General features: G+C 45.0%; 1 protein-coding gene across 20 annotated transcripts in view; it reads left to right on the top strand.

Moving 5' to 3' along the window:
• LOC130267707 (uncharacterized) overlaps window positions 1-25,198 on the top strand; it is a 382,496-nt gene that overhangs the window by 274,273 nt on the left and 83,025 nt on the right. For 12 of the 20 annotated variants that reach the window (XM_056517804.1, XM_056517803.1, XM_056517802.1 and 9 more), the window contains one exon: window positions 19,780-19,889. The exons of the other annotated variants lie outside the window; for them this stretch is intronic. In XM_056517804.1, coding sequence (XP_056373779.1) covers window positions 19,780-19,889 — 110 coding nt within the window. The remainder of the gene's footprint in view (window positions 1-19,779; window positions 19,890-25,198) is intronic. 20 annotated transcript variants of the gene reach the window in all.

The following is a 25,198-nucleotide window of genomic DNA, read 5'->3' as shown; positions in this document are numbered from 1 at the left end:
ACCATTATATGTATATTTGTAATATACATTGGTTAAAAATTTTGTATATTTTTGCCCCTGGAGATATTGCCTGTGTGTCTTTAAAGAGACCAAATACAGAAAGTGTGGGTGGACAAGCAGGGCGCTGTACACTGAGGAGAAGCAGGGCTCTGTACACTGAGGACAAGCTGGGATCAGTACACTGAGGACAAGCAGGGATCTGTACACTAAGGACAAGCAGGGCTCTGTACACTGAGGACAAGCAGGGCTCTGTACACTGAGGACAAGCTGGGATCAGTACACTGAGGACAAGCAGGGATCTGTACACTAAGGACAAGCAGGGCTCTGTACACTGAGGACAAGCAGGGCTCTGTACACTGAGGACAAGCGGGGCTCTGTACACTGAGGACAAGCAGGGCTCTGTACACTGAGGACAAGCAGGGCTCTGTACACTGAGGACAAGCGGGGCTCTGTACACTGAGGACAAGCAGGGCTCTGTACACTGACAATAAGCAGGGCTCTGTACACTGAGGACAAGCAGGGCTCTGTACACTGAGGACAAGCAGGGCTCTGTACACTGAGACACACAGGCAATAGCTGCAGGGACAGCTCTTTTTCACCCAAAAATATACACATTTTTAACCAATATATATTACAAATATACATATAATAGTATTATCTACATTATATAAAAAGTTTTTTTTATCGACAGGTTCACTTTAAAAAAAAAAGGAGCCTAAGATACTTGTTCAGCAATTCTGTAGAGATGAGTCATGGCTGGAAGAAATGTTCATGGTGGTCCAGAATGAAAAAAGGGGAAAAATGAATGCGTTCAATTAGAGAAGACGCCCCCTATGAGTCACTGTCTGTAGCTGCACTGTATGCACCCTTGGCAGAACTGATATCTACTACTATTTGTTTACTGTATGGAAAAAATTTGGGGGCACAAGGTGGACCTTATTATAGTATTGGGGCAGCAAGTTTAGCCAATATGTAGGGGAATGGGGGTGGGGGGGTTCTGTATTTTGGAGATCTGGTGTGTGATGTGTGTCAATCTTGGGGTCTACTGGGGGAGGTCATACATAAAATTTGTCATTCAAATTGTGATTCCAATTTGTGATCCATGGTGTCTCTTATAAATGGGCACGACATACTGTCACGCGCTGCGCTTCGGCCGCGAACTCCGGCCGTGAGCACAGTGTCCCAGGGTCCCCGTCTGTCGGCGGGGCTGGGATTCGCATCGCTGGACACGCTCGCATGCGAATCCCAGCCCGTCACTTACCCTGCTCTGCTGCTTCTGGCACTAAGCTCCGCCGCGCTCGTCCCCGTCTTCTAGGGCACGCGCACGGCGGAGCTCTGTAATTTAAAGGGCCAGTGCGCTCTTAATTAGTATGTACCCCTGACAACACATTATAAGTTCCTGCACCTCCCACACTCCCCTGACGGATTTCCAGTGCCTATTGCCTGAGAGAAAGTGTACCCTATTGCCTTTTTGCCATACCCGTGTACCCAGACCTTCCCACTACGTTTTTTGACTACGAACCTTTGCCCCCAGTCCTGACCTTCTGCTACGTTGACTACGCCTCTGTCTCATCCTCCTGTACTTCGCTTTGCCCGGTTACCTGTGTGGTCGAGCTGTATTGGGGGTAGCGGCCTGGGTGTCGCCTGCCGCAGCAAATCCATCCCGCTTTGCGGCGGGCTCTGGTGAAGACCAGCGGCACCTTATAGTCCGCTCCCCGATACGGTCCGAGTCATCAGCCACACAGGTAGAGGATCCACTACCTGCTCCGTGACATCCGCATCCAGGGGCGTGACACATACATGTGCAACTTTTTATTCTCTTCTTCTGAGTAGAAGCCATAATTCGGTGCCAGCACTATCACACAACAGACACCAATGCAGCCCAATAGCCCCCATAAAATTATAATGTGGTCCGATGAGTTTCATTGTGGTGTCCCATCATTTTTACAGAACAGCATTGCCTGCTGCACTTATTCTTCTCATTATATCTGAAGTAACTGACAATCTAGGCCCTGTGGATCCATCAACAGCAGCCTAATGAAGATTTCTAATGTATTTTGTTTAAAAAATAAAATAAAGTTTTCTAGATTTTATTTGTATTTTAAAGAAAAGCTGCCTCCCTACTTGTCCAGAGCACATTTCTCTCTATCTCTTGCACAGACTTTGGACTCCAAAATCAGCAAATGCAGTCTGGAGTGCTGAGGGGGGGGGGGGGGGGGGGAGGTTGGCTGGTGGTGTGCAGCCTTAGCCTATCATAGCTCATCTCACACTGAACTGCTCTGGGCTGTGTGTAGCAGAGTGAGGGAGGAAGTTCTCCCCTGTATGGCTTCAGATGATGTCACCCCTACTGGGGACCGCCCCCTTCCCAGTCTGTGAATCTGACTGAGACTGACCAGAAAATACAGAGCAATTTCATGGTAGAAAACTAACTAATAATAAAAATAAAGGCCGGGGGTGGTTTATCATGATGGGGGCAGTGATCTGAGAGGATTATAAAAATTTAACAAGATCATGAGAGGTACTTTATAAAATAAAAAATTATATCAAAATAAAAGTGTGTTTAACAATAAAACATTTTTTAAACAATTTTCTAATGGCACATTCTCTTTAACCCCTTAGGGACCAAGCTAATTTCGGCCTATTTGCCCAGACATTTTTTTTTTCATCTTCCCTGTTTTTAAAAAATTTTTTTTTTTTTTATTGGCACAGCCATGTTTTTTTTTTTTTTTAATATTAGACTAGTTGCACTAACCTATTGATTCTAACACCCATAACCACTTTATTTATTTTTTTCTTCGCAGAGCCGAGTGGCTTGTTTTTTGTGGAAAAACTTTAGTAGATTTTATTTATATCTTTTTCAAGTACATACTATTTTTTTTTTATCACTTTAGTTTAGTATTTTTGGAGTTGAAATAAATAAAACTGAATGAAAAAAATAAATGAATAGATAAAGGAATATATACCAAATATGTATTATTTTTTTACCCATTCCCAATCTTTTTTCCTTTTTTTTTTTTATTTATTTTTTTACATATAAACGCAAAAATACGAATATATATTACAAAGATGATAAATCTACAGTTTACATCAGTGGTCTCAAATAGTGTTGCTTGCGAATATTCGCAATGCGAATTTTATTCGCGAATATCGCATATTCGCGAATATAGCACTATATATTCGTAATTACGAATATATATATATATATATATATATATATATTTTTTTTTTTTTTTTTATTTATTTATTTTTTTTTTTTATTTTTTTTTCCACAGTACACATCACAGTGATCATCCCTCTCTGCTTCCAGCTTGTGTGGTGTAAAGAAGGCTCTAATACTACTGTGTGAGACTGGCGTACGAATTTTCGAATTTTTTGCTTACGCTAGTTTATATTATGCTAATTTTCGAATATGCAAATTTTCGCATACGCGACTTTTCGCATATGCGAAAATAAAACGCGTATATTACAAATATGCGAATTTAGCGAATATATGAGGAATATTCATCCATATATTCACGAAATATCGCGAATTCGAATATGGCCTATGCCGCTCAACACTAGTCTCAAACTGTGGCCCTCCCAATGATGCAAAACTTCAACTCCCAGCATGCCCAGACAGCCGTTGGCTGTCTGGGCATGCTGGGAGTTGAAGTTTTGCAACATTGGGAGACCCACAGTTTGAAGCCACTGGTGTCGAGTCAATGTTGACCAAAACTGAAGCTTCGCCAGGTTTGATGTTGTGTGGACTATTTGGATTCCTTCATGGGGGCCTAGTTGGCAGCACAAGAAAGGGGTACTTCGGTGGAAAACATTTAATTTTTTTTTTTTTTTTAAATCAACTGGTGCCAGAAAGTTAAACAGATTTGTAAATGACTTCTATTAAAAAAAATCTTTTCCCTTCTAGTACTTTATAGCAGCTGTATGCTACAGAGGAAATTCTTTTCTTTTTTAAATTCTTTTTTTTTGTCTTGTCCACAGTGCTCTCTGCTGACACCTGATGCCCATATCAGGAACTGTCCAGAGCAGGAGAAAATCCCCCATAGCAAACCTATTCTGCTCTGGACAGTTCCTGACACAGACAGAGGTGTCAGCAGAGAGCACTGTGGACAAGACAAAAAAAGAAATTCAAAAAGGAAAGAATCTCCTCTGTAGCATACAGCTGCTAAAAAGTACTGGAAGGGTAAAGATTTTTTTTTTTTTTTTTTAGAAGTAATTTGCAAGTCTGTTTAACTTTCTGGCACCAGTTGATTTAAAAAAAATGTTTTCCATCGGAGTACCCCTTTAATATTGTTATTTATGAAAATGTAGCTGTGGCCAACTTCACCCATGTAAAAAAGTTAAAATTGTTGTCTTTGTATTTATTTAGAAGGGGGGGGGGGTTGCGAATTTAGGGGGATCAATGGGTCATAAGTCTCTGCAGTCATGGTGAAAATCAGGCTTTCACTTTCCCAATTGGCTCCATGTAATGACGCTTGGATAAGAGCCCCATAATATTAACATTTTCATAAGAAGCTTAGCCACCCATAATAACACCCTACTACAATATTAATACAAGACAATCATTTTTTATATGAAAACCACAAACAGGCTGAGCACACGTGCAGGGAAGGTCTGCTGCCATTTCCGCAGGATACACGGGAGGTCAAGGTCATGTCCTCCTCAACCTCACCATAGACATGTGCACTTCTAATAGGATTAAAGGGGTTATCCAGGAAAAACTTTTTTTTTATATATCAACTGGCTCCAGAAAGTTAAATAGATTTGTAAATGACTTCTATTATAAAATCTTAATCCTTTCAGTACTTATGAGCTGCTGAAGTTGAGTTGTCCTTTTCTGTCTAAATTCTCTCTGATGACAACTGTCTCGGGAACTGTCCAGAGTAGAAGCAAATCCCCATAGCAAACGTCTTCTACTCTGGGCAGTTCCCCAGACAAGCAGAGATGTCAGCAGAGAGCACTGTTGCCAGACAGAAAAGAACAACTCAACTTCAGCAGCTCATAAGTACTAGAAGGATTAAGATTTTTTTTTTATAGAAGTAATTTACAAATCTGTTTAACTTTCTGGAGCCAGTTGATATATAAAAAAAGTTTTAACCTGGAATACCCCTTTAACACATTGCATTCGAGAACACTTTGCCTTTTCTCATGAGCCCCCGAACTTGGGCTCGCAGGTTGCCAGATGTTTATATAGTCTGTCCAGCCCAGAATCTATGGTATCATATGTGTCATGTTTTGGAGATAATATATCTTAACAGTGTTGAAGGTGTTCAATGTACAAAGGTTGAGGCTCCCATGGTAAAAGGAAAAGGTTTATCACCCCAAGTGATATATAACTTACTATTAGAATATCGTGCAAAAGTCCATTGTACACTGCTCAAAAAAATAAAGGGAACACTAAGATAACACATCCTAGATCTGAATGAATGAACTAATCATATGAAATACTTTCGTCTTTACATAGTTGAATGCGCTGACAACAAAATCGCACAAAAATTATCAATGGAAATCAAATGTATCAACCCCTGGAGGTCTGGATATGGAGTCACACTCAAAATCACAGTGAGAAAACCCCACTACAGGCTGATCCAACTTTATGTAATGTCCTTAATACAAGTCCCAATGAGGCTCAGTAGTGTGTGTGTGGCCTCCACGTGCCCGTATGACCTCCCTACAACGCCTGGGCATGCTCCTGATGAGGTGGAGGATGGTCTCCTGAGGGATGTCCTCCCAGACCTGGACTAAAGCATCCGCCAACTCCTGGACAGTCTGTGGTGGATGGAGCGAGACGTCCCAAATGTGCTCAATCGGATTCAGGTCTGGAGAACAGGCGGGCCAGTCCATAGCATCAATGCCTTCCTCTTGTAGGAACTGCTGACACACTCCAGCCACATGAGGTCTAGGATTGTCTTGCATAAGGAGGAATTTAGGGCCAACCGCACCAGCATATGGTCTCACAAGGGGTCTGAGGATCTCATCTCGGTACCTAATGGCAGTCAGGCTACCTCTGGCAAACACATTGAGGACTGTGCGGCCCCCCCAAAGAAATGCCACCCCACACCATTACTGACCCACCACCAGACCGGTCATGCTGGAGGATGTTGTAGGCAGCAGAACGTTCTCCACAGCGTCTCCAGACTCTGTCACATCTGTCACATGTGCTCAGTGTGAACCTGCTTTCTTCTGTGAAGAACACAGGTCACCAGTGGAGAATTTGCCAATCTTGGTGTTCTCTGGCAAATGCCAAATGTTCTGCACGGTGTTGGGCTGTAAGCACATCCCCCACCTGTGGACGTCGGGCCCTCATACCACCTTCATGGAGTCTGTTGACTGTTTGAGTGGACACATGCACATTTGTTGGAGGTCATTTTTGCAGGGCTCTGGCAGTGCTCCTCCTGCTCCTCCTTGCACAAAGGCGGAGGTAGCGGTCCTGCTGCTGGGTTGTTGCCCTCCAATGGCCTCCTCTACTTCTCCTGATGTACTGGCCTGTATCCTGGTAGCGCCTCCATGCTATGGACACTACGCTGACAGACACAGCAAACCTTCTTGCCACAGCTCGCATTGATGTGCCATCCTGCATGAGCTGCACTACCTGAGCCACTTGTATGGGTTGTAGACTCCATCTCATGCTACCACTAGTGTGAAAGCACCACCAGCATTCAAAAGTGACCAAAACATCAGCCAGGATGCATAGGAACTGAGAAGTGGTCTGTGGCAGAACCACTCCTTTATTGGGGTGTGTCTTGCTAATTGTCTATAATTTCCACGTGTTGTCTGTTCCATGTGAAATTGATTGTCAATCAGTGTTCTTCCTGAGTGGACAGTGGGATTTCACAGAAGTGTCAGTGACTTGGAGTTACGTTGTGTTGTTTCAGTGTTCCCTTTATGTTTTTGAGCTGTGTATTTTATAATGCAACTTAAAAGGAAAGGAAGCAAGAAGTGCTCCAAAATCTCCTGGTAGACGGATGCGTTGACCCTGGACTTAAGGAAGCACAGTGACCAACACCAGCAGATGCATGGCCCTTAAATCATAGTAATGGGGGGGTGATGATTTGGGGGTTTTCATGAGCTGTAAGCCATAATCATCACATTTATGACAAATCATGTGTTGAACTATCTTGCTTTGCATGTAATGAGTCTCATATATTAGTTTCACCTTTTAAGTTGCATTACTGAAATAAATTAACTTTGCACGATATTCAAATTTTTCAAGTTTCACCTGTAGTGTTATTACAGATTGTACTGGCTTCAATATGGTTTTTGCTTGATTCACCACTGACAGGAAGTTGTGTAGTTCTCTAAATGTCACTATGGTGTCTCATCGGCTCCCAGCTCCTCCCTCTCTCCTGCCCGGAAATTGTGTAGTCCTCTCATTGTCAGTGTATTGTTGTATCAGCAGCTCCCCAAATCCTCCCTTTCTCCTGACAGGAAGTTGTGTAGCCATTTCATTGTCAGTGTAGTGTTTTCTCAGCCACTCCCCAGCTCCTCCCTCTCTCCCTAAACAAAGCATCTTCCTCTGTTGTCTCAGGAGGCATGGCTACATCGTCTCTGAGCTCTGACCACGCATTCTAAGTGAGGTCATGACCTCTGACCAGCCTACAACTGAGCTATTATTGGATAAATCTGCACACACCCCTCAGCATTTCCTGATTTTGGACTTCTGCCATGCCAGCTGGAGTCCAAAGTCTGTGCAAAAGATGGGGGAAATTGTGCTCTGAGCAAGTAGAGAGACACCTAGTGGCAGCTTTTTTTTTTATACACAAATAAAACATAGAAAACATTTTTTTTTTTTAAACAAAGTATATTAGAAAGATTTTTTATTTACCATAAGAAGTGCAATAGCAAAAATTAGTTTTAATGAGAGTGTCCATTTAACTTTAACAACTGTGCTGAACTTCTTGTGCAGATTTAATATAACACAGTTACTTTGACACAGCTTGGGAAATTACAGCTTCATAAGGCAGGTGAATGGATATTTGGTCAATGTCCCTTTAAATGTTGCTTCCGGCACTAATCTGTGAGGTGCTTTTTAGCACGTTTACTTGTAAGAACTAATGCAGATGTGAAAGTTAGCAGGTGAATATGTTCTCAGCCCAAAGTTCCTGAAACTATTGATAAGGATCTTCACAATGTGGCTTACTGTGATGCAATATGTAGACTTTTTAATACTCACACAACTCTGGTCTGCAACACGTTGCCTGGAAGGATGTGGCAGGGAAACCTTTCTTGATATGGAAGCCAAGCTGAACTAACTCTGACCAGAGACCAACAAAGAGATTAGTGTATTGCAGAAAGACCCTTGTTCAGCCTTCTTCTCTCTGGCATAGACCATAAACTCTGTCTTGAAAATAAAGAACTTGCACAATATCCTCACAGCATGGACAGGAACAGTGATTTGATTTTAGACAGGATTGTACCTAGGTAGAAGACATGTGACCTAGGTGTAGGTATGCCTAGCAGCAGCAAACCTGAGATCTTACTCTGGCAAAAGGCAGACTAGATGTACTTACCTTCAAAGTAGGTGCAGAGCTGAGAGAAATGTTACACTGGGTAGAGTCGGACCACAACTGGTTCTACAGTAACTGGTTTGGGTCCAACCCTTGTCCTGGGATAGGGAGGATGGACTAGGGACATTTCCTTCAACCGTTGGTTGAGAGGATCATGTGACCAAAGAATCTTTCATCTGGGTACAGTAAATGCAGATTTTAACCATTTACATTTTGTCAACTCAGTGTTTGCAATAATTGTGGTGCAATACACACAGTACCTCATACACATCTATGCAATAGGAAAAAACTTTACTATATAATATTTCATAAATAACTGCTTCTGGAACCCATCACTGATGTAGAGAACATGGGGCATTGCAGAAACAGTCAGTCGGTGCCAATAGTACAAAACAATGCGCAAAAAATTGGGATTTCATGGCATAGACCGGAGAAGTATACAGCGTAATCCGCACGAAGCTTAGAGGAATCCCTGACTGAGACCCAAGTCCTCCTCCATGAAGAGCAGACATTCCTGGTAACATGTGTCAGGTCTAGCCGGACTTCGCAACCACGGATCAGTATGTAACGGGAGGCTTTGCCAGGAAGACGACGGTGAGAGACTGGATTTGAAGCCCATCCAATGCCATGATGGTACGCGGGGCTGGAAAGAGCAACAAACACAGCCACGGTCTGGTGGGAATCCCAAGGATATGCTCAGAAGAGGCTGCAGGCCATCGCCCTGTCCTACCGGCCACAAGTGGAGTCCCCCTCTACGGGACAACGACTTGCTTTATACAATTGAGCCCTAATGTCTCAGAGGGCCGCAGCGAACAGGTTGTCCACAGTGTAGTGACTGATCAGTGACTCTGCTAATACTTACACTGCTTCTTCTGTTGTTCAGATTGGTTGCTGTGTGTCAGCACATGCTCAGCAGAACGCCAAGGCCTAATATATTAAGAACAGAAGATTATAAACAACAAACAACAAGTAGCAAATGTCCTGAAATGGCTTCATATACAATGAATACGAAAAGTCTTCAGATCTTTTCTCTTTTCTCACATTTTAATATGTTGCTTCTTGTGTTCTCCATCATTCTTCTCTCGATACTACATAGTGACAAAGTAAAAACTGAATTTTCGAATTTGTTTGCAAATTTACTAAGAATGGAAACCTAAAATTTTGCAAGGACATAAGTATTCAGACCTAGTTTTGACACGTTAAATTTAGCTCTTGCTCCTCCCATTTCTCTTGGTTATCTTAAAGGGCTTCTCCACCCCTAGACATCTTATCTCCTATCCAAAGGCTTCTGGGACCCCCAACGTTCTGAACATTTATGTTCAGAATGCCAGCTTCGAGCTTCTGTGTTCGTGACATCATGCCCCCTTCATTCATGTCTATGGGAGGGGGCGAAACGGCTGTGTACTTCTGCTCCACAACCATCAAGGCCTTTGCCATAGACATGAATGTGGGGGTGTGGCGTGACGTCACAAACACGGAAGCCCGAAGCCAGCATTCTGAACATAAATATTCAGAACACCAGGGTGTCGGCCCAGAGATTGCAGGGGTTCCAGCAGCTGGATCCCCCACGATCAGACATCTTATCCCCTATCCAAAGGATAGGAGATAAGATTTCTTGGGGCGGAGTACCCCTTGAAAGATGTTTCTCCACCTAGATTGGAGTCACTTGTGGTATATTCAGCTGATTGAACAGGATTTGGAAAAACACAGCCCTGTCTATATAAGGTCTCACGGCTTACAATGTATATCAGAGCAAAAACCAAGCCATGAGGTGGAAAGGACTGCCTGTAGAGCTCAGAGACAGGATTGTGTGGAACAACAAATCTGGAGAAGGGGGACACAATCCTTTCTGTTGCACTGATTGTTCCCAAGAGCTCAGTGGCCTCCATAATTCTTACATGGAAGAAGAAGGAACAACCAGGACTCCTCCTAGAGCTGCCAAACTAAGTAATGGAGGGAGAAGGGTCTTGGTAAGAGAGGAGACCGAGAAACCAATGGTCACTTTGGCTGAGCCCCACTGATCCTGTGTGCAGATGGGAGAAACTTCCAAAAGGTCCAGAACCATCACTGCAGCCTCCACAATCTGGGCTTTGAGATCGAGTAGGCAGAAAGAAGGCTCTACTCAGTAATAACAACAGTAACAATAGCTGCCTATCATCTGCCCAATACCATCCCTACAGTGATCATGGTGGGGGCAGCATCATGTCTGTAGGAAACCAGGCACTGCCCATCACCTGCCCAATACCATCCCTACAGTGATCATGGTGGGGGCAGCATCATGTATAGAGGAAACCAGGCACTGACCATCACCTGTCCAATACCATCCCTACAGTGATCATGGTGGGGGCAGCATCATGTCTGGAGGAAACCAGGCACTGCCCATCACCTGCCCAATACCATCTCTACAGTGATCATGGTGGGGGCAGCATCATGTCTGGAGGAAACCAGGCACTGCCCATCACCTGCCCAATACCATCCCTACAGTGATCATGGTGGGGGCAGCATCTTGTATAGAGGAAACCAGGCACTGACCATCACCTGTCCAATACCATCCCTACAGTGATCATGGTGGGGGCAGCATCATGTCTGGGGGAAACCAGGTACTGCCCATCACCTGCCCAATACCATCCCTACAGTGATCATGGTGGGGGCAGCATCATGTCTGGGGAAACCAGGCACTACCCATCACCTGCCCAATACCATCCCTACAGTGATCATGGTGGGGGCAGCATCATGTCTGGGGGAAACCAGGCACTGCCCATCACCTGCCCAATACCATCCCTACAGTGATCATGGTGGGGGCAGCATCATGTCTGGAGGAAACCAAGTACTGCCCATCACCTGCCCAATACCATCCCTACAGTGATCATGGTGGGGGCAGCATCATGTCTGTAGGTAACCAGGCACTGCCCATCACCCACCCAATACCATCCCAACAGTGATCATGGTGGGGGCAGCATCATGTCTGTAGGAAACCAGGCACTGCCCATCACCTGCCCAATATTGAGGGCAGAATGATGGGGAAACACAAGGAGCAACTGAACAAGATGTAAAAAGAAGTGACTGGGGCTGAAGACTTTCTGGATTCATTGTATATAGTGTATGGAGGGTGAAGACTTTCTGGATACATTGTATATAGTGACCGGGGGGGGGGGGGGAAGACTTTCTGGATACATTGTATATAGTGACTGGAGGGTGAAGACTTTCTGGATACATTGTATATAGTGACTGGAGGATGAAGACTTTCTGGATACATTGTGTATAGTGATGGGGGCTGAAGACTTTCTGGATACATTATATATAGTGACCGGGGGTGAAGACTTTCTGGATACATTGTATATAGTGACCGGGGGTGAAGACTTTCTGGATACATTATATATAGTGACCGGGGGTGAAGACTTTCTGGATACATTGTATTTAGTGACCGGGGGTGAAGACTTTCTGGATACATTGTGTATAGTGATCGGGGCTGAAGACTTTCTGGATACATTATATATAGTGACCGGGGGTGAAGACTTTCTGGATACATTGTATATAGTGACCGGGGGTGAAGACTTTCTATATGTGTTGTAGATGTAGTGTGGAAAGCGGTTTCTTATATAATAATAGAAATAGCGCCCCCTTGTATGTTCAGTCTGTTTCTTCTATGATAATATGCTCACACTAGTTCTGTTCTTTCTTTTCAAGAAGTTTCTATGGAACAAAAACTTTCCATCCTGGATATATATGGAATAATTGTATCATGTTCCAGGGAAAATGTCTAAAATCCAATCTGGAGAGCGGCAGCTGCTCTGTGTCTGATACACGGTGACAGCACTACACCTCTGCTCAACACGGCCGGGTGTGTACTCTTCAGCTACGGTAAGAAATGTTATCAAAGTTACGGAAAAAAATACTCCGGACCCCTGAATCCCCCGGTGAGAGTCAAAGCTGGAGCCTGATGAGACCAGAAGGGAATATCAGGCTACTGTAGACTTAAATAGACAATGCGGCTAAGGAAGAGTCACTGATCATAACTGTGTCCTATTGGAGAAAAGCTGCAGTGTAAAGCATTGGAGAGAAACGGCTGAAACTTGAAAAGACTGATGGCGGATTTAGACTACTGTAGACTCCCATAAATGCCAATGCCGGTGAGCTGGATCCTAGCTGTGTAAAACAAGAACAGAACTGCAGCCTTAGCCTCAACCTTACTGTGCCCTAGTGAGCAGCGCTTCTGTGTATAGCATGGTGAAGACATAATGTCGTTTTTCAGCCTCTGATTTAGATTTATGAAGGCATCCGCCTCTTAAAGGGGTATTCCGGTGGAAAACTTTTTTTTTTTTTAATGGACTGATGCCAGAATATTAAACAGATTTGTAAATTAAAATTATTTTTATGAAAAAATCTTTAGCCTTACGGTACTTATTAGTTGCTGAATACTACAGAGGAAATGATTTTCTTTTTGGAACACAGAGCTCTCTGCTGACATCACGAGCACAGTGCTCTCTGCTGACATCTCTGTCCATTTTAAGAACTGTCCAGAGTAGGAGAAAATCCCCATAGCAAACATATGCTGCTCTGGACAATTCCTAAAATGGACAGAGGTGTAAGCAGAGAGCACTGTGGTCATGATGTCAGCAGAGAGCACTGTGTTCCAAAAAGAAAAGAATTTCCTCTGTAGTATTCAGCAGCTAATAAGTACTGGAAGGATTAAGAATTTTTAATAGAAGTAATTTAAAAATCTGTTTAACTTTCTGGCACCAGTGGATTAAAAAAAAAATAAAATAAACCTTTTCCACCGGAGTACCCCTTTAATAAGCGCCCCCTCCTGAGAGTCGAGCCATGTTGATGTAACGTGATCCGATGTGTTATGACTGTGGAAAGGGAGCGTCAGTCCAGCTCAGCGGAGCTGTCATGTGCGTTACATCAGCGCTCCTCACTCTTCCCTTACTCTAATCAGTTGTGACTTTTTTGGGGGGAATAAATAGAGAAATTGTTAATTCTCCCCTGTTTTTTTAATGACAGGGGTTGGTTCCTGGGTCCCACCCACCACACATCTGGAAGTCCGTCAGTCGGATTACTCGCAGGCGGAGGATATCCGATACCTCCAGCGCTTTCCTAGAAGAATTCTCTCCGGGGCCGTGAACCGGATTGTTATGACAAATGTAATGACAATTCTTTATCTTGTTGCTGCTCTTTGGTGGTCCGGCTGCTTTGGCTGCAGTTTGTCACCCGCCCGTCTCGTTACCTTTAACGCCTTTATTATTACATTCACTCGGTTGTCACAGAATCGCTGGACGTGACCTTTAAGAGTGAAAAACACTAAGAATGAAAAGTTTACCGAGAGTCTGAAGTTATAGCGGATGCAACAGAACTTGACTACATCCTCACCAGAGGTTGGGTTCAACCACCACCATCCCCTACAGATGACTTCATCCTGCAGCCCCAGACTTAAAGGGGTACTCCCCCCCTAGACATATGATCGCCTATCCTAAGATGTCTGATCGCGAGGGGTCAGGCTGCTGGGACTCCCTCGATCTCCTGGCCAGAAACCCGGCGGTCAAAATATTTTAAACGTCATGCCAAGCTCCCACTATTAACATCTATGGGAGGGGGGCGTGATGGCACAGCCCCCTTGCATAGACATGAATGGAGGGGGTGTGGCATGACGTCTCAAATACAGCCTCCAGGAGCCGGCATGCCAGACCGGAGGTTGCGGGGGGTCCCACCCCATGATCAGACATCTTATTCCCTATCCTTAGGATCCATAGGAAATAAGATGCCTATGGGCAGAGTACCCCTTTAAGTATCCACAGGACAACGATGCATCTATTCCGCACACAGCACATTGCGCGCTCCCCTTCTCTAAGACCAGACCCTTCTAGCCTCAGGATAGTAGCACTTATACATGCCACCATTCTCACCTACCACAAAAGGGGGGGTATTTATGTGGTACCCACATGGATGATGAGCGTAATGCTGTAGGCTGATTACTCACAAACTTTGGCTCGCGGCTCGATACCTGGAGGGACCTATGCAGAAACTTTTGAGGATGTACTCTTCAGGTTACTGAAGAGATTAGTGTATGCAGAGGGACCCTTGTTCAGCCTTATTTCCCTCTGACTGTTCACATCACCATTATGGATTTCGGTTGCACCTCTGTTACAGACGCTGATAACGGATTTGGATGAAATGCGTCACAACAGATACCAACGAAGCTAATCGAAGTGTCATAAGTTTGGATTGGCAAGGGTCTGAGTGTTCAGACCTCTGCCGATCAGCAGAACGAGCCAGGAGAAGTTTGCACTTAGCACCGTCGCTTCCAGCTAAGTGTCACATGATCGAGACAAACTCGCCATGTAAGTCTAAGAGCGTGTCTTAATCACATAACACTTTTGACGTCCCTCAGACCCCTAAACTGTGGCTGCCAGCCTAACAGACCTCCACTCCAGCCACCAGTCACAGTAATCTAATATAGCAATGCCAATGGACCTCAACATAATATACAGTGACCCCCTCGACCTACGATGGCCCCGACATACGATCATTTCAACATACGATCACTCTCAGAGGCCATCACATGTTGAAGGCAGCATCAACATACGATGCTTTTGTATGTTGGGGCCATCGCATAAACAGCTGTCCGGCAGCACAGACTGCTTCAGCTGCCGCCGGATAGCCGTTTACGGTGCCCCGTGTGGTCCGCTGATGATCACTTACCTGTCCTCGGGGCTCCGGCGCGTCCTCTTCGGGATCCCTGCATCGTCGGCGCTCTCCATCATCGTCATCACGTCGCTGCGCACGCCGTCCCGTCATCCAATAGGAGTGGCGTGCGTAACGACGTGATGGCGGTGATGGAGAGCGAGGATGCCAGGGAAGCAGAGGCCTTGCCAGAGAGTCGGGGACACCTCGGGGACGCGGCGAAAGTGATGGAAGGCGACATCCAGGGCAGCAGTGACAGTCTGGAGCGGCCGGGACAGGTGAGTACAACTTCCAATACCACTGTCCTATACTTTACATTGCACGGATCCCTCAACATACGATGGTTTCAACAAACGATGGTCCATTTGGAACGGATTACCAGCGTATGTTGAGGGACCACTGTACAAGTGGAACATAATAGCATAAACATATATACAAGAACAAAAAAGCCTTCTGGAAAGTTGGAAAGTGTCGATTCATGGTGACTACTACTTATGAAGGGCAGTTTGCCTCCCATACAAACGTTTAGTCTCGGCCTGCCCCTTGGTGTCTGAGCCTCATCATCCTCACCTCTGTCCAGCTTACACTGTTAATCTCCGTTGTGATTTCCTGATCTTCTTATGATTATTTATGAGACAAAAACTTATCAACACCGTGGAAGTGGAATTTTTGTGTAGGAGCGACAACTTGTAAACTGTGCAGCAACCCAAGCCGCCAAGGAACATCCTGTTGTGATTTTCGGAATTTTTATTGAAGTGAATAATGAAGCAGTCACGTCGGGTCTGGAGGTGTAAAGGAAAACGCAGCGCACGCTTTCTGTTATCGGATCGTGTGTTAAGTGAATGGCCCAAATGTAAAAGACATGGAGAAAATGATGAGACATATACAATGTGTGGTGATGCCAAAGTTGTGGTGTAACCACGGGGTGTGAAGGGTGTAGGTGGATGGGGCAGAGGGTATAGCCCAGGGGCAAGGTGTTATTAACCCCTTATGTTCTTGACACCAGAGGGGTTTTTCCGGTAACCACCCAAACGGTAGCACTGCTCTCCCAAGGTTAGGCAGGGCAATATTAATCCAAGACCAGGTAAGGGTTAACGGTAGCTTTACTGAGGTTAGAAAGTTGTTAAAGTCTTTACAGCTAGGCCAGAATTCCAGAGAGAAACCAGTAACACGGAAAAGGCCTTGCAGCTTGCTGGGACTTGCAGTACTTTTGGGTCAGACTTCAATACAGCCACTCTGACTATAATTGACTTGACTAGTGACTTGAGTTTGGTAGAGACAGCAGACATAGATGAGTTGACTTACTGACTATGTGGCTGGTGTGCTGGCTTTATGGCCTCTAGGTGTACTGGACACAGGATTTGTGATGTCTGTGCTTTGCTGTTCCTCAGCTGAAAGAGCGATTGTAATGGCCTCTTATAAAGGGGGGCTGAGTCAGAAGCCCATAGGTCAAGCTGCAGGTCAGGTGGTCAACTGGTGCTCTCTGGGTAACATAACACATCATGTGAACATAACAGGTGATTCCTCCAAAGGTCCTTAAAAGTCCTTTATACTTTATATACCTAACACATAACATTATGCACTATATTTACAACACTATACATAACATTAGACTTACTACTATGGGGGAGTCGCTGCAGGAGAGCCCATAAGACAATGAGGGACTCAACCTGGCAGGGCCATTACAAATGCATTCGGAAAGTCTTCAGAACCCGTCATTTTCCTCACATTTTGTCCTGTTGCTCCTCGTGCTTTCCCATCATTCAACCTTGAATCCCCATAATGACAACGTGATAACAGAATTTAAAGTTTTTTTGCAAATTTATTAAAAAGTAAAAACCTATCATTTGGTATGGACATAAGTATTCAGACCCTTTGCTTTGACACTTGACATTTCTCTCTGGATCCTCCCATATCTGTTTATCATCTCTGAGATGTTTCTCCACCCTGACTTGAGTCACCTGGGGTAAATTCTGATTGGACAAGACACAGCCCTGTCTATATAAGGTCTCACAACAATGTATATCAGAGTAAACACTGTGAGGCGGAAAGAACTGCCTATATAGCTCAGACACAGCCCTGTCTATATAAGGTCTCACAGCTAAAAATGTATATCAGAGCAAACACCAAGCCATGAAGAGGAAAGGACTGCCTGTAGAGCTCAGAGACAGGATTGTGTGGAGGAACACATCCGGAGAAAGGGACAAAAACATTTCTGCTGCACTGAAAGTTCCCAGGAGCTCAGTGGCTTCCATAATTCTTACATGGAAAAAGAAGGAACAACCAGGACTCCTCCTAGAGCTTCCGCCCCACCAAGCCAAGTAATCAGGGGAGAGGGGTCTTGGTAGGAGAGGAGAACAAGAACCCAATGGTCACTTTGGCTGAGCTCCACTGATCCCGTGTGCAGATGAGAGAAACATCCAGAAGGTCCAGAACCATTACTGCTGCTTCCACAGTCTGGGAGAAAAAGAAGCCTCCTCAGTAACAACACAGGAAAGATGCCTGAACATTACAAAAAATGATCTAAAGGATAAGGCTGTGGGGAACAAGATTCTCTGGACTGATGAAACTAAGTTTCTGGCCTCAATTCAAAGCCTCATTTCTGGAGGAAACCAGGCACTGCCCATGACCTGCCCAATACCATCCCTACAGTGATCATGGTGGGGGCAGCATCATGTCTGGGGCAAACCAGGTACTGCCCATCACCTGCCCAATACCATCCCTACAGTGATCATGGTGGGGGCAGCATCATGTCTGGAGGAAACCAGGCACTGCCCATCACCTGCCCAATACCATCCCTACAGTGATCATGGTGGGGACAGCATCATGTCTGGGGGAAACCAGGCACTGCCCATCACCTGCCCAATACCATCCCTACAGTGATCATGGTGGGAGCAGCATCATGTCTGGAGGAAACCAGGTACTGCCCATCATCTGCCCAATACCATCCCTACAGTGAAGTATGGTGGGGGCGGCATCATGTCTGGAGGAAACTAGGCACTGCCCATCACCTCCCCAATACCATCCCTACAGTGATCATGGTGGGGGCAGCATCATGTCTGGGGGAAACCAGGCACTGCCCATCACCTGCCCAATACCATCTCTACAGTGATCATGGTGGGGGCAGCATCATGTCTGGAGGAGACCAGGCACTGCCCATCACCTGCCCAATACCATCCCTACAGTGATCATCGTGGGGGCAGCATCATGTCTGGAGGAAACCAGGCACTGCCCATCACCTGCCCAATACCATCCCTATAGTGATCGTGGTGGGGGCAGCATCATATCTGGGAGAAACCAGGCACTGCCCATCACCTGCCCAATGCGATCCCTACAGTGATCATGTTTGTGGCAGCATCATGCCTGGGGAAACCAGGTACAGTGACCCCCCGACCTACGATGTCCCCGACATACTATCAGAGGCCATCGCATGTTGAAGGCAGCATCAACATACGATGCTTTTGTATGTCGGGGCCATCGCATAAACAGCTATCCGGCAGCGCAGACTGCTTCAGCTGCAGCCGGATAGCTGTTTACGGTGCCCCGTGTACTCCGGTGATGATCACTTACCTGTCTCCGGGGCTCCGACGCGTCCTCTTCGGGATCCCCTGCATCGTCGGCGCTCTCCATCGACGGAGAGCGAAGATGCCGGGGAAGCAGAGGCCTTGCCGGAGCATCGGGGACACCCCGGGGATGCGACGACAGCGATGGAGGGCGACAACCAGGGCAGTGGTGATGAGCGGCGACTGTCCGGAGCGGCAAGGACAGGTGAGTACAACTTCCTCTACCAGTGGTCTTCAACCTGCGGACCTCCAGATGTTGCAAAACTACAACTCCCAGCATGCCCGTACAGCCAACGGCTGGCAGCATCATGTCTGGAGGAAACCAGGCACTGGCCATCACCTGCCCAATACCATCCCTACAGTGATCATGGTGGGAGCAGCATCATGTCTGGGGGAAACCAGGCACTGCCCATCACCTGCCCAATACCATACATACAGTGATCATGGTGGGGGCAGCATCATGTCTGGAGGAAACCAGGCACTGCCCATCACCTGCCCAATACCATCCCCACAGTGTTCATGGTGGGGGCAGGATCATGTCTGGAGGAGACCAGGTACTGCCCATCAGCTGCCCAATTCCATCTCTTCAGTGATCATGGTGGGGGCAGCATCATGTCTGGGGGAAACCAGGCACTGCCCATCACCTGCCCAATACCATCCCTACAGTCATCATGGTGGGGGCAGCATCATGTCTGGAGGAAACCAGGTACTGCCCATCACCTGCCCAATACCATCCCTACAGTGATCATGGTGGGGGCAGCATAATGTCTGGGGGAAACCAGGTACTGCCCATCACCTGCCCAATACCATCCCTACAGTGATCATGGTGGGGCAGCATCATGTCTGGGGGAAACCTAAATACATTGTATATAGTGACCGGGGTGAAGACTTTCTGGATACATTGTATTTAGTGAACTGGGGTGAAGACTTTCTGGATACAATAACTATAATTTAGGTCACATCTATTGTCAAATTTGAAACTGGTGCTGAGACCCCTCGTTCCTATGTCTTACGGTTTCTTTCTACCTCAGATGAAATACCGAAGACGTCTTCAGAGTTTTCCGGGAAATAAGTGGAGATCCTACGAGATCCTGGTGATTAACTGGTGTTTTCCCTGGTTTGTGACTGTTCCCCTTATGAGGTAAAAAGTTCCTTCCTTAGACCTCTTGGAGGTTTCCTATGGGGGAGATTAGCAGAAGACGCCGGGATTCCTCAGCTCGACTTAGGGAATGTCACATAAAAGATGGAGGGATTCCCTTTGTCAGTCATGTAGAATGTAGCAGAAAGGTCATAGACGGCAGAAAGATTCACGACCTCCTATAAACACCTTCTGCCCTGACCTGTTTCCATTCCAAGAAATATTGGGACCAGAAAGGAAATATTTTCTAAAATAGATGTATGTGTGAAGAGTAGAGCGCCCCCTACAGGATTTCCGGCTTCTTTACTAAGGATTATGGGGGGACCTCCCAACTCGGATGTAGAGAGAAGAATCGTCATATTGAGTTTCAACACCCTAATCTTTTGTTTTCATAGAGGTGTCTGGGAGCAGTTTTCTCTCCTGTGCTTGATAACACATGAATGCTCAGCCAAGTTGAGCTTACATGTGTATGGGAAAATCAGGATTAAAGGGATATTCCGCCTCTAGACAACTCATCCACTATCCAAAGGATAGGGGATTAGATGTCTGATCGTGGGGGTGCCACTGCTGGGGGATCTCCCTGCTGCACCCGGCGTTTGTTTAGTGCGTTGGGTGCAGCGCCGGAGGCTCATGACATCACGGCTGCTCCACGCTTGTGATGTCACGGCCATGCCCCCCTCAATGCAAGTCTATGGGAGGGGGCGTGGCTGTGACGTCACGAGCGGGGCATGACTGTGACCTCACGTGCCTCCGCCCCGCATCGCCAGTCATCCGGCATGGAACAAAGTTCGCTCCGTGCAACGGATGTCTGGGGTGATGCAGCCGAGATCGCTGGGGTCCCCAGCAGCTGAACCTCCGTGATCAGACATCTTATCCTCTATCCTTTAGATAGGGGATAAGATGTCTAGGGGTGGAGTACCCCTTTAATAGCTGTCAATAGCTAGTGGAGCTGACCACACATACTAAAGAAGCACTCTAAGTTCTGTCTTTTTTTTTTGCTAATAAACACTCACCATCACTAGTCCTACTGCACCATCTGTTTTATTCCAGCACAGCTGCAGTAATACGTATCATTACGGTAACTCATATGATATGATCACCGGTCTGACCTACAGAAAATGATTTTTCTGTGTCAGAATAAGTGCTCGGTCCTGGGTCAGCTGACTTTCTGGAAGACCAAGAAAAATATCAGACAGAACAACCTATAGAATAACACCAGGATCAATCCTGCTAGCTCCCAAACCCCCTCCAGCTCTACAGTTGGGATCAAAAGTTTGGGGACCCCAGGTAAAAATTTGTATTAATGTGCATAAAGAAGCCAAGGACAGATAGAAAAATCTCCAAAAGGCATCAAATTACAGATTAGACATTCTTATAATATGTCAACAAAGGTTAGATTTTATTTCCATCATTTACACTTTCAAAATAACAGAAAACAAAAAAATGGTGTCTGCAAAAGTTTAGGCACCCTGCAGAATTTATAGCATGCACTGCCCGCTTTGCAAAGCTGAGACCTGCCAGTGTCATGGATTGTTCTCAATCATCATCTGGGAAGACCATGTGATGTCAATCTCAAAGGTTTTAAATGCCCAGACTCATCTGACCTTGCCCCAATAATCAGCACCATGGGTTCTTCTAAGCAGTTGTCTAGATATCTGAAACTGAAAATAGTTAACGCTCACAAAGCTGGAGAAGGCTATCAGAAGATAGCAAAACGTTTTCAGATGTCAATATCCTCTGTTCCGAATGTAATTAAGAAAGGGCAGTCATCAGGAACAGTGGAAGTTAAAGCAAGATCTGGAAGACCAAGAAAAATATCAGACAGAACAGCTAGCAGGATTGTGAGAAAAACAATTCAAAACCCACGTTTGACTGCACAATCCCTCCAGAAAGATCTGGCAGACACTGGAGTTGTGGTACACTATTCCACTATAAAGAGATACTTGTACAAATATGGTCTTCATGGAAGAGTCATTAGAAGAAAACCTCTTCTACGTCCTCACCACAAAAATCTTCGTTTGAACTTTGCAAATGAACATATAGACAAGCCTGATGCATTTTGGAAACAAGTTCTGTGGACTGATGAGGTTAAAATTGAACTTTTTGACCAGAATGAGCAAAAAGGTACATTTGGAGAAGAAGGGGAACAGAATTTAATGAAAAGAACCTCTGTCCAACTGTTAAGCATGGGGGGGGGGATCAATCATGCTTTGGGGTTGTATTGCAGCCAGTGGCACAGGGAACATCTCACGAGTAGAAGGAAAAATGGATTCAATAAAATTTCAGCAAATTTTGGATGCTAACTTGATGCCATCTGTGAAAAAGCTGAAGTTAAAGAGAGGATGGCTTCTACAAATGGATAATGATCCTAAACACACCTCGAAATCCACGGGGATTACATCAAGAGGCGTAAACTGAAGGTTTTGCCATGACCTTCACAATCTCCTGACCTCAACATAATTGAAAATCTATGGATAGACCTTAAAAGAGCAGTGCGTGACAGACAGCCCAGAGATCTCAAAGAACTGGAAGACTTTTGTAAGGAAAAATGGGCAAAGATAAAGACTCTTTGCTGGCTGCAAAAAGTGTTTACAAGCTGTGATACTTGCCAAAGGGGGCAGTGTATGCTATAAGTTCTGCAGGGTGCCCAAACATTTGCAGACGCCATTTTTTTGTTTTCTGTTATTTTGAAAGTGTAAATGATGGAAATAAAATCTAACTTTTGTTGACATATTATAAGAATGTCTAATCTGTAATTTGATGCCTTCTTTATGCACATTAATACAAATTTTTACCTGGGGTGCCCAAACTTTTTATCCCCACTGTATCTGTATATTGCTTCTGCTATCTCTATGGGGTCAGGATATACTGCAGTTATACAGCTCCTCTCCCAGCTCTATCTGTATACTGCTGCTGCAAGTTTTATGAGATCAGGATATATAGTAGGTATACACCTCTCTTCCAGTTCTATCTGTATACTGCTGCTATCTCTATGGGATCAGGATATATAGTAGTTATATACCTCCCCTCCAGATCTATCTGTATACTGTTGCTGCCATCTCTATGGGATCAGGATATATAGTAGTTATATACCCCCCAGCTCTATCTGTATACTGCTGTTGTTATCTCTATGGAATCAGGATATATAGTAGTTATACACCTCCCCTCCAGCTCTATATGTATACTGCTGCTATCTCTATGTGATCAGGGAACACCTTGTGTTTTGCTTGCATTTTTTCTGTTCTCGTTGTGATTTTCCATTAATCACATCAAAAATAGTGTTATTTTACCGCAGTTGTGAAAATCGCTATGTATAACACTTTATTTTTGGAAAACCATGTTAAAAATGTGTAAACAATGCAGTAAAAGTTCAACGTGTCAAATCAACGTGTCAAATCTTTATAAAACACCCCAATTGTGATTTTAGGTCAAATCAAACTGTATCAAAACTGCACATAGTGTAAACTGACCCCAACCCACTTTTAACCAGTTTATCTGGGTGACCTCCAGTACCAGCAGCCTAATTAGATTACCAGGTGCGGTGATCAGACTCCACCCCCTCTCTCTGCAAACCCATAGGCTTCATGGGAAATGTAGGCAATGTTAGGAAGCCATTTTAGTGATGGAATTGCAATCAGTATAGCTGAAAACTCATGCCTGCCACATCAGGTAAAACAGGTAGCCACAAGACATACACGAGAACCTCTACGTTATTCTCTAATAATAGCCTATGCTGCACTATATGAAAAAAATACCCGTCATGCGCCAGCATTGTTCCATAGTTTATTGAATGCAGCTTCTTCAGGGATTTCTTTAAAAGGTAATCTGTCCCCACCGCAGCGGTTGTGTTGTCTGGGGTCTCTTGTCCTGTACATTCCAGAATCGCGGCATCACTTCCCAGCAGCCCCGGCGGTCCGGATGAGAGATAGCTTTGCTATCTGTATGTCAGACTTCCCATCATTGCCTAATTTTTGCAGGATCCTGGCTCGCGTCTTCTTCATCCCGCCAGGTTCACTCTCACATCTCATTCCTGCCATAGTTCGGATGCACAAACCGGCTTATAAAATCCACATTTCCAGGATTCTTTCCACCGCCCGTCCCCCCCCCAATGGGGTAAAATATACAAAGACAGGACAAGGAGTAAACATTTTTTTCTTTTTCGCACTAATCCGCCTTTACTTTTCATCTGTTTTTTTGGTAAAGGAATTTGGACGTTGAGTTAAAAATAAGACGATCGGGAGAATCTGAAAACAGATCATCAATCTCTGGAACATCCTTTAGCGCTGACGCGTCACATGAATCCATTAACACGGCACACGGGGGATGTTATGTCTGAGGCCGCCGCGCTTCATGCACCTGCTGCTACTAACCAATGAGAGTGGAGGATGTTCTGTGCACTGACGGTCTGGACCAATGTTTATCAACCAGGGTTCCCACCACCTATTGCAAAACTACAACTCCCAGCATGCCCAGACAGCCATAGATACTAAATGACCCTTCCAAGTTACACATGTCTCTTTTTTTAATTAAGCTTATCTGTAAATCATCTACAGGGGAGTGGTAGAAGATTTCAGCTCTGAAGCTCGAAGAATTGTAGATTATACATAATGTAATTCAGGAAAAGTACAGGATAAGTAATGTAATGTATGTACACAGTGATCTCACCAGCAGAATAGTGAGTACAGCTCTGGAGTATAATACAGGATAAAACTCAGGATCAGTACAGGATAAGTAATGTAATGTATGTACACAGTGACCTCACCAGCAGAATAGTGAGTACAGCTCTGGAGTATAATACAGGATATAACTCAGGATCAGTACAGGATCAGTAATGTAATGTATGTACACAGTGACCTCACCAGCAGAATAGTGAGTGCAGCTCTGGAGTATAATACAGGATATAACTCAGGATCAGTACAGGATAAGTAATGTAATGTATGTACAGAGTGACCTCACCAGCAGAATAGTGAGTACAGCTCTGGGGTAAAATACAGGATATAACTCAGGATCAGTGCAGGATAAGTAATGTGATGTATGTACACAGTGATCTCAACAGCAGAATAGTGAGCGCAGCTCTGGAGTATAATACAGGATATTGCTCAGGATCAGTACAGGATAAGTAATGTAATGTAATGTACACAGTGACCTCACCAGCAGAATAGTGAGTACAGCTCTGGAGTATAATACAGGATATAACTCAGGATCAGTACAGGATAAGTAATGTAATGTATGTACACAGTGACCTCACCAGCAGAATAGTGAGTGCAGCTCTGGAGTATAATACAGGATATAACTCAGGATCAGTACAGGAT

This window comes from Hyla sarda, chromosome 4, assembly GCF_029499605.1.
Source record: "Hyla sarda isolate aHylSar1 chromosome 4, aHylSar1.hap1, whole genome shotgun sequence".
Taxonomy (NCBI): Eukaryota; Metazoa; Chordata; class Amphibia; order Anura; family Hylidae; genus Hyla; species Hyla sarda.
This window is presented reverse-complemented; position numbering and strand designations above follow the sequence as displayed.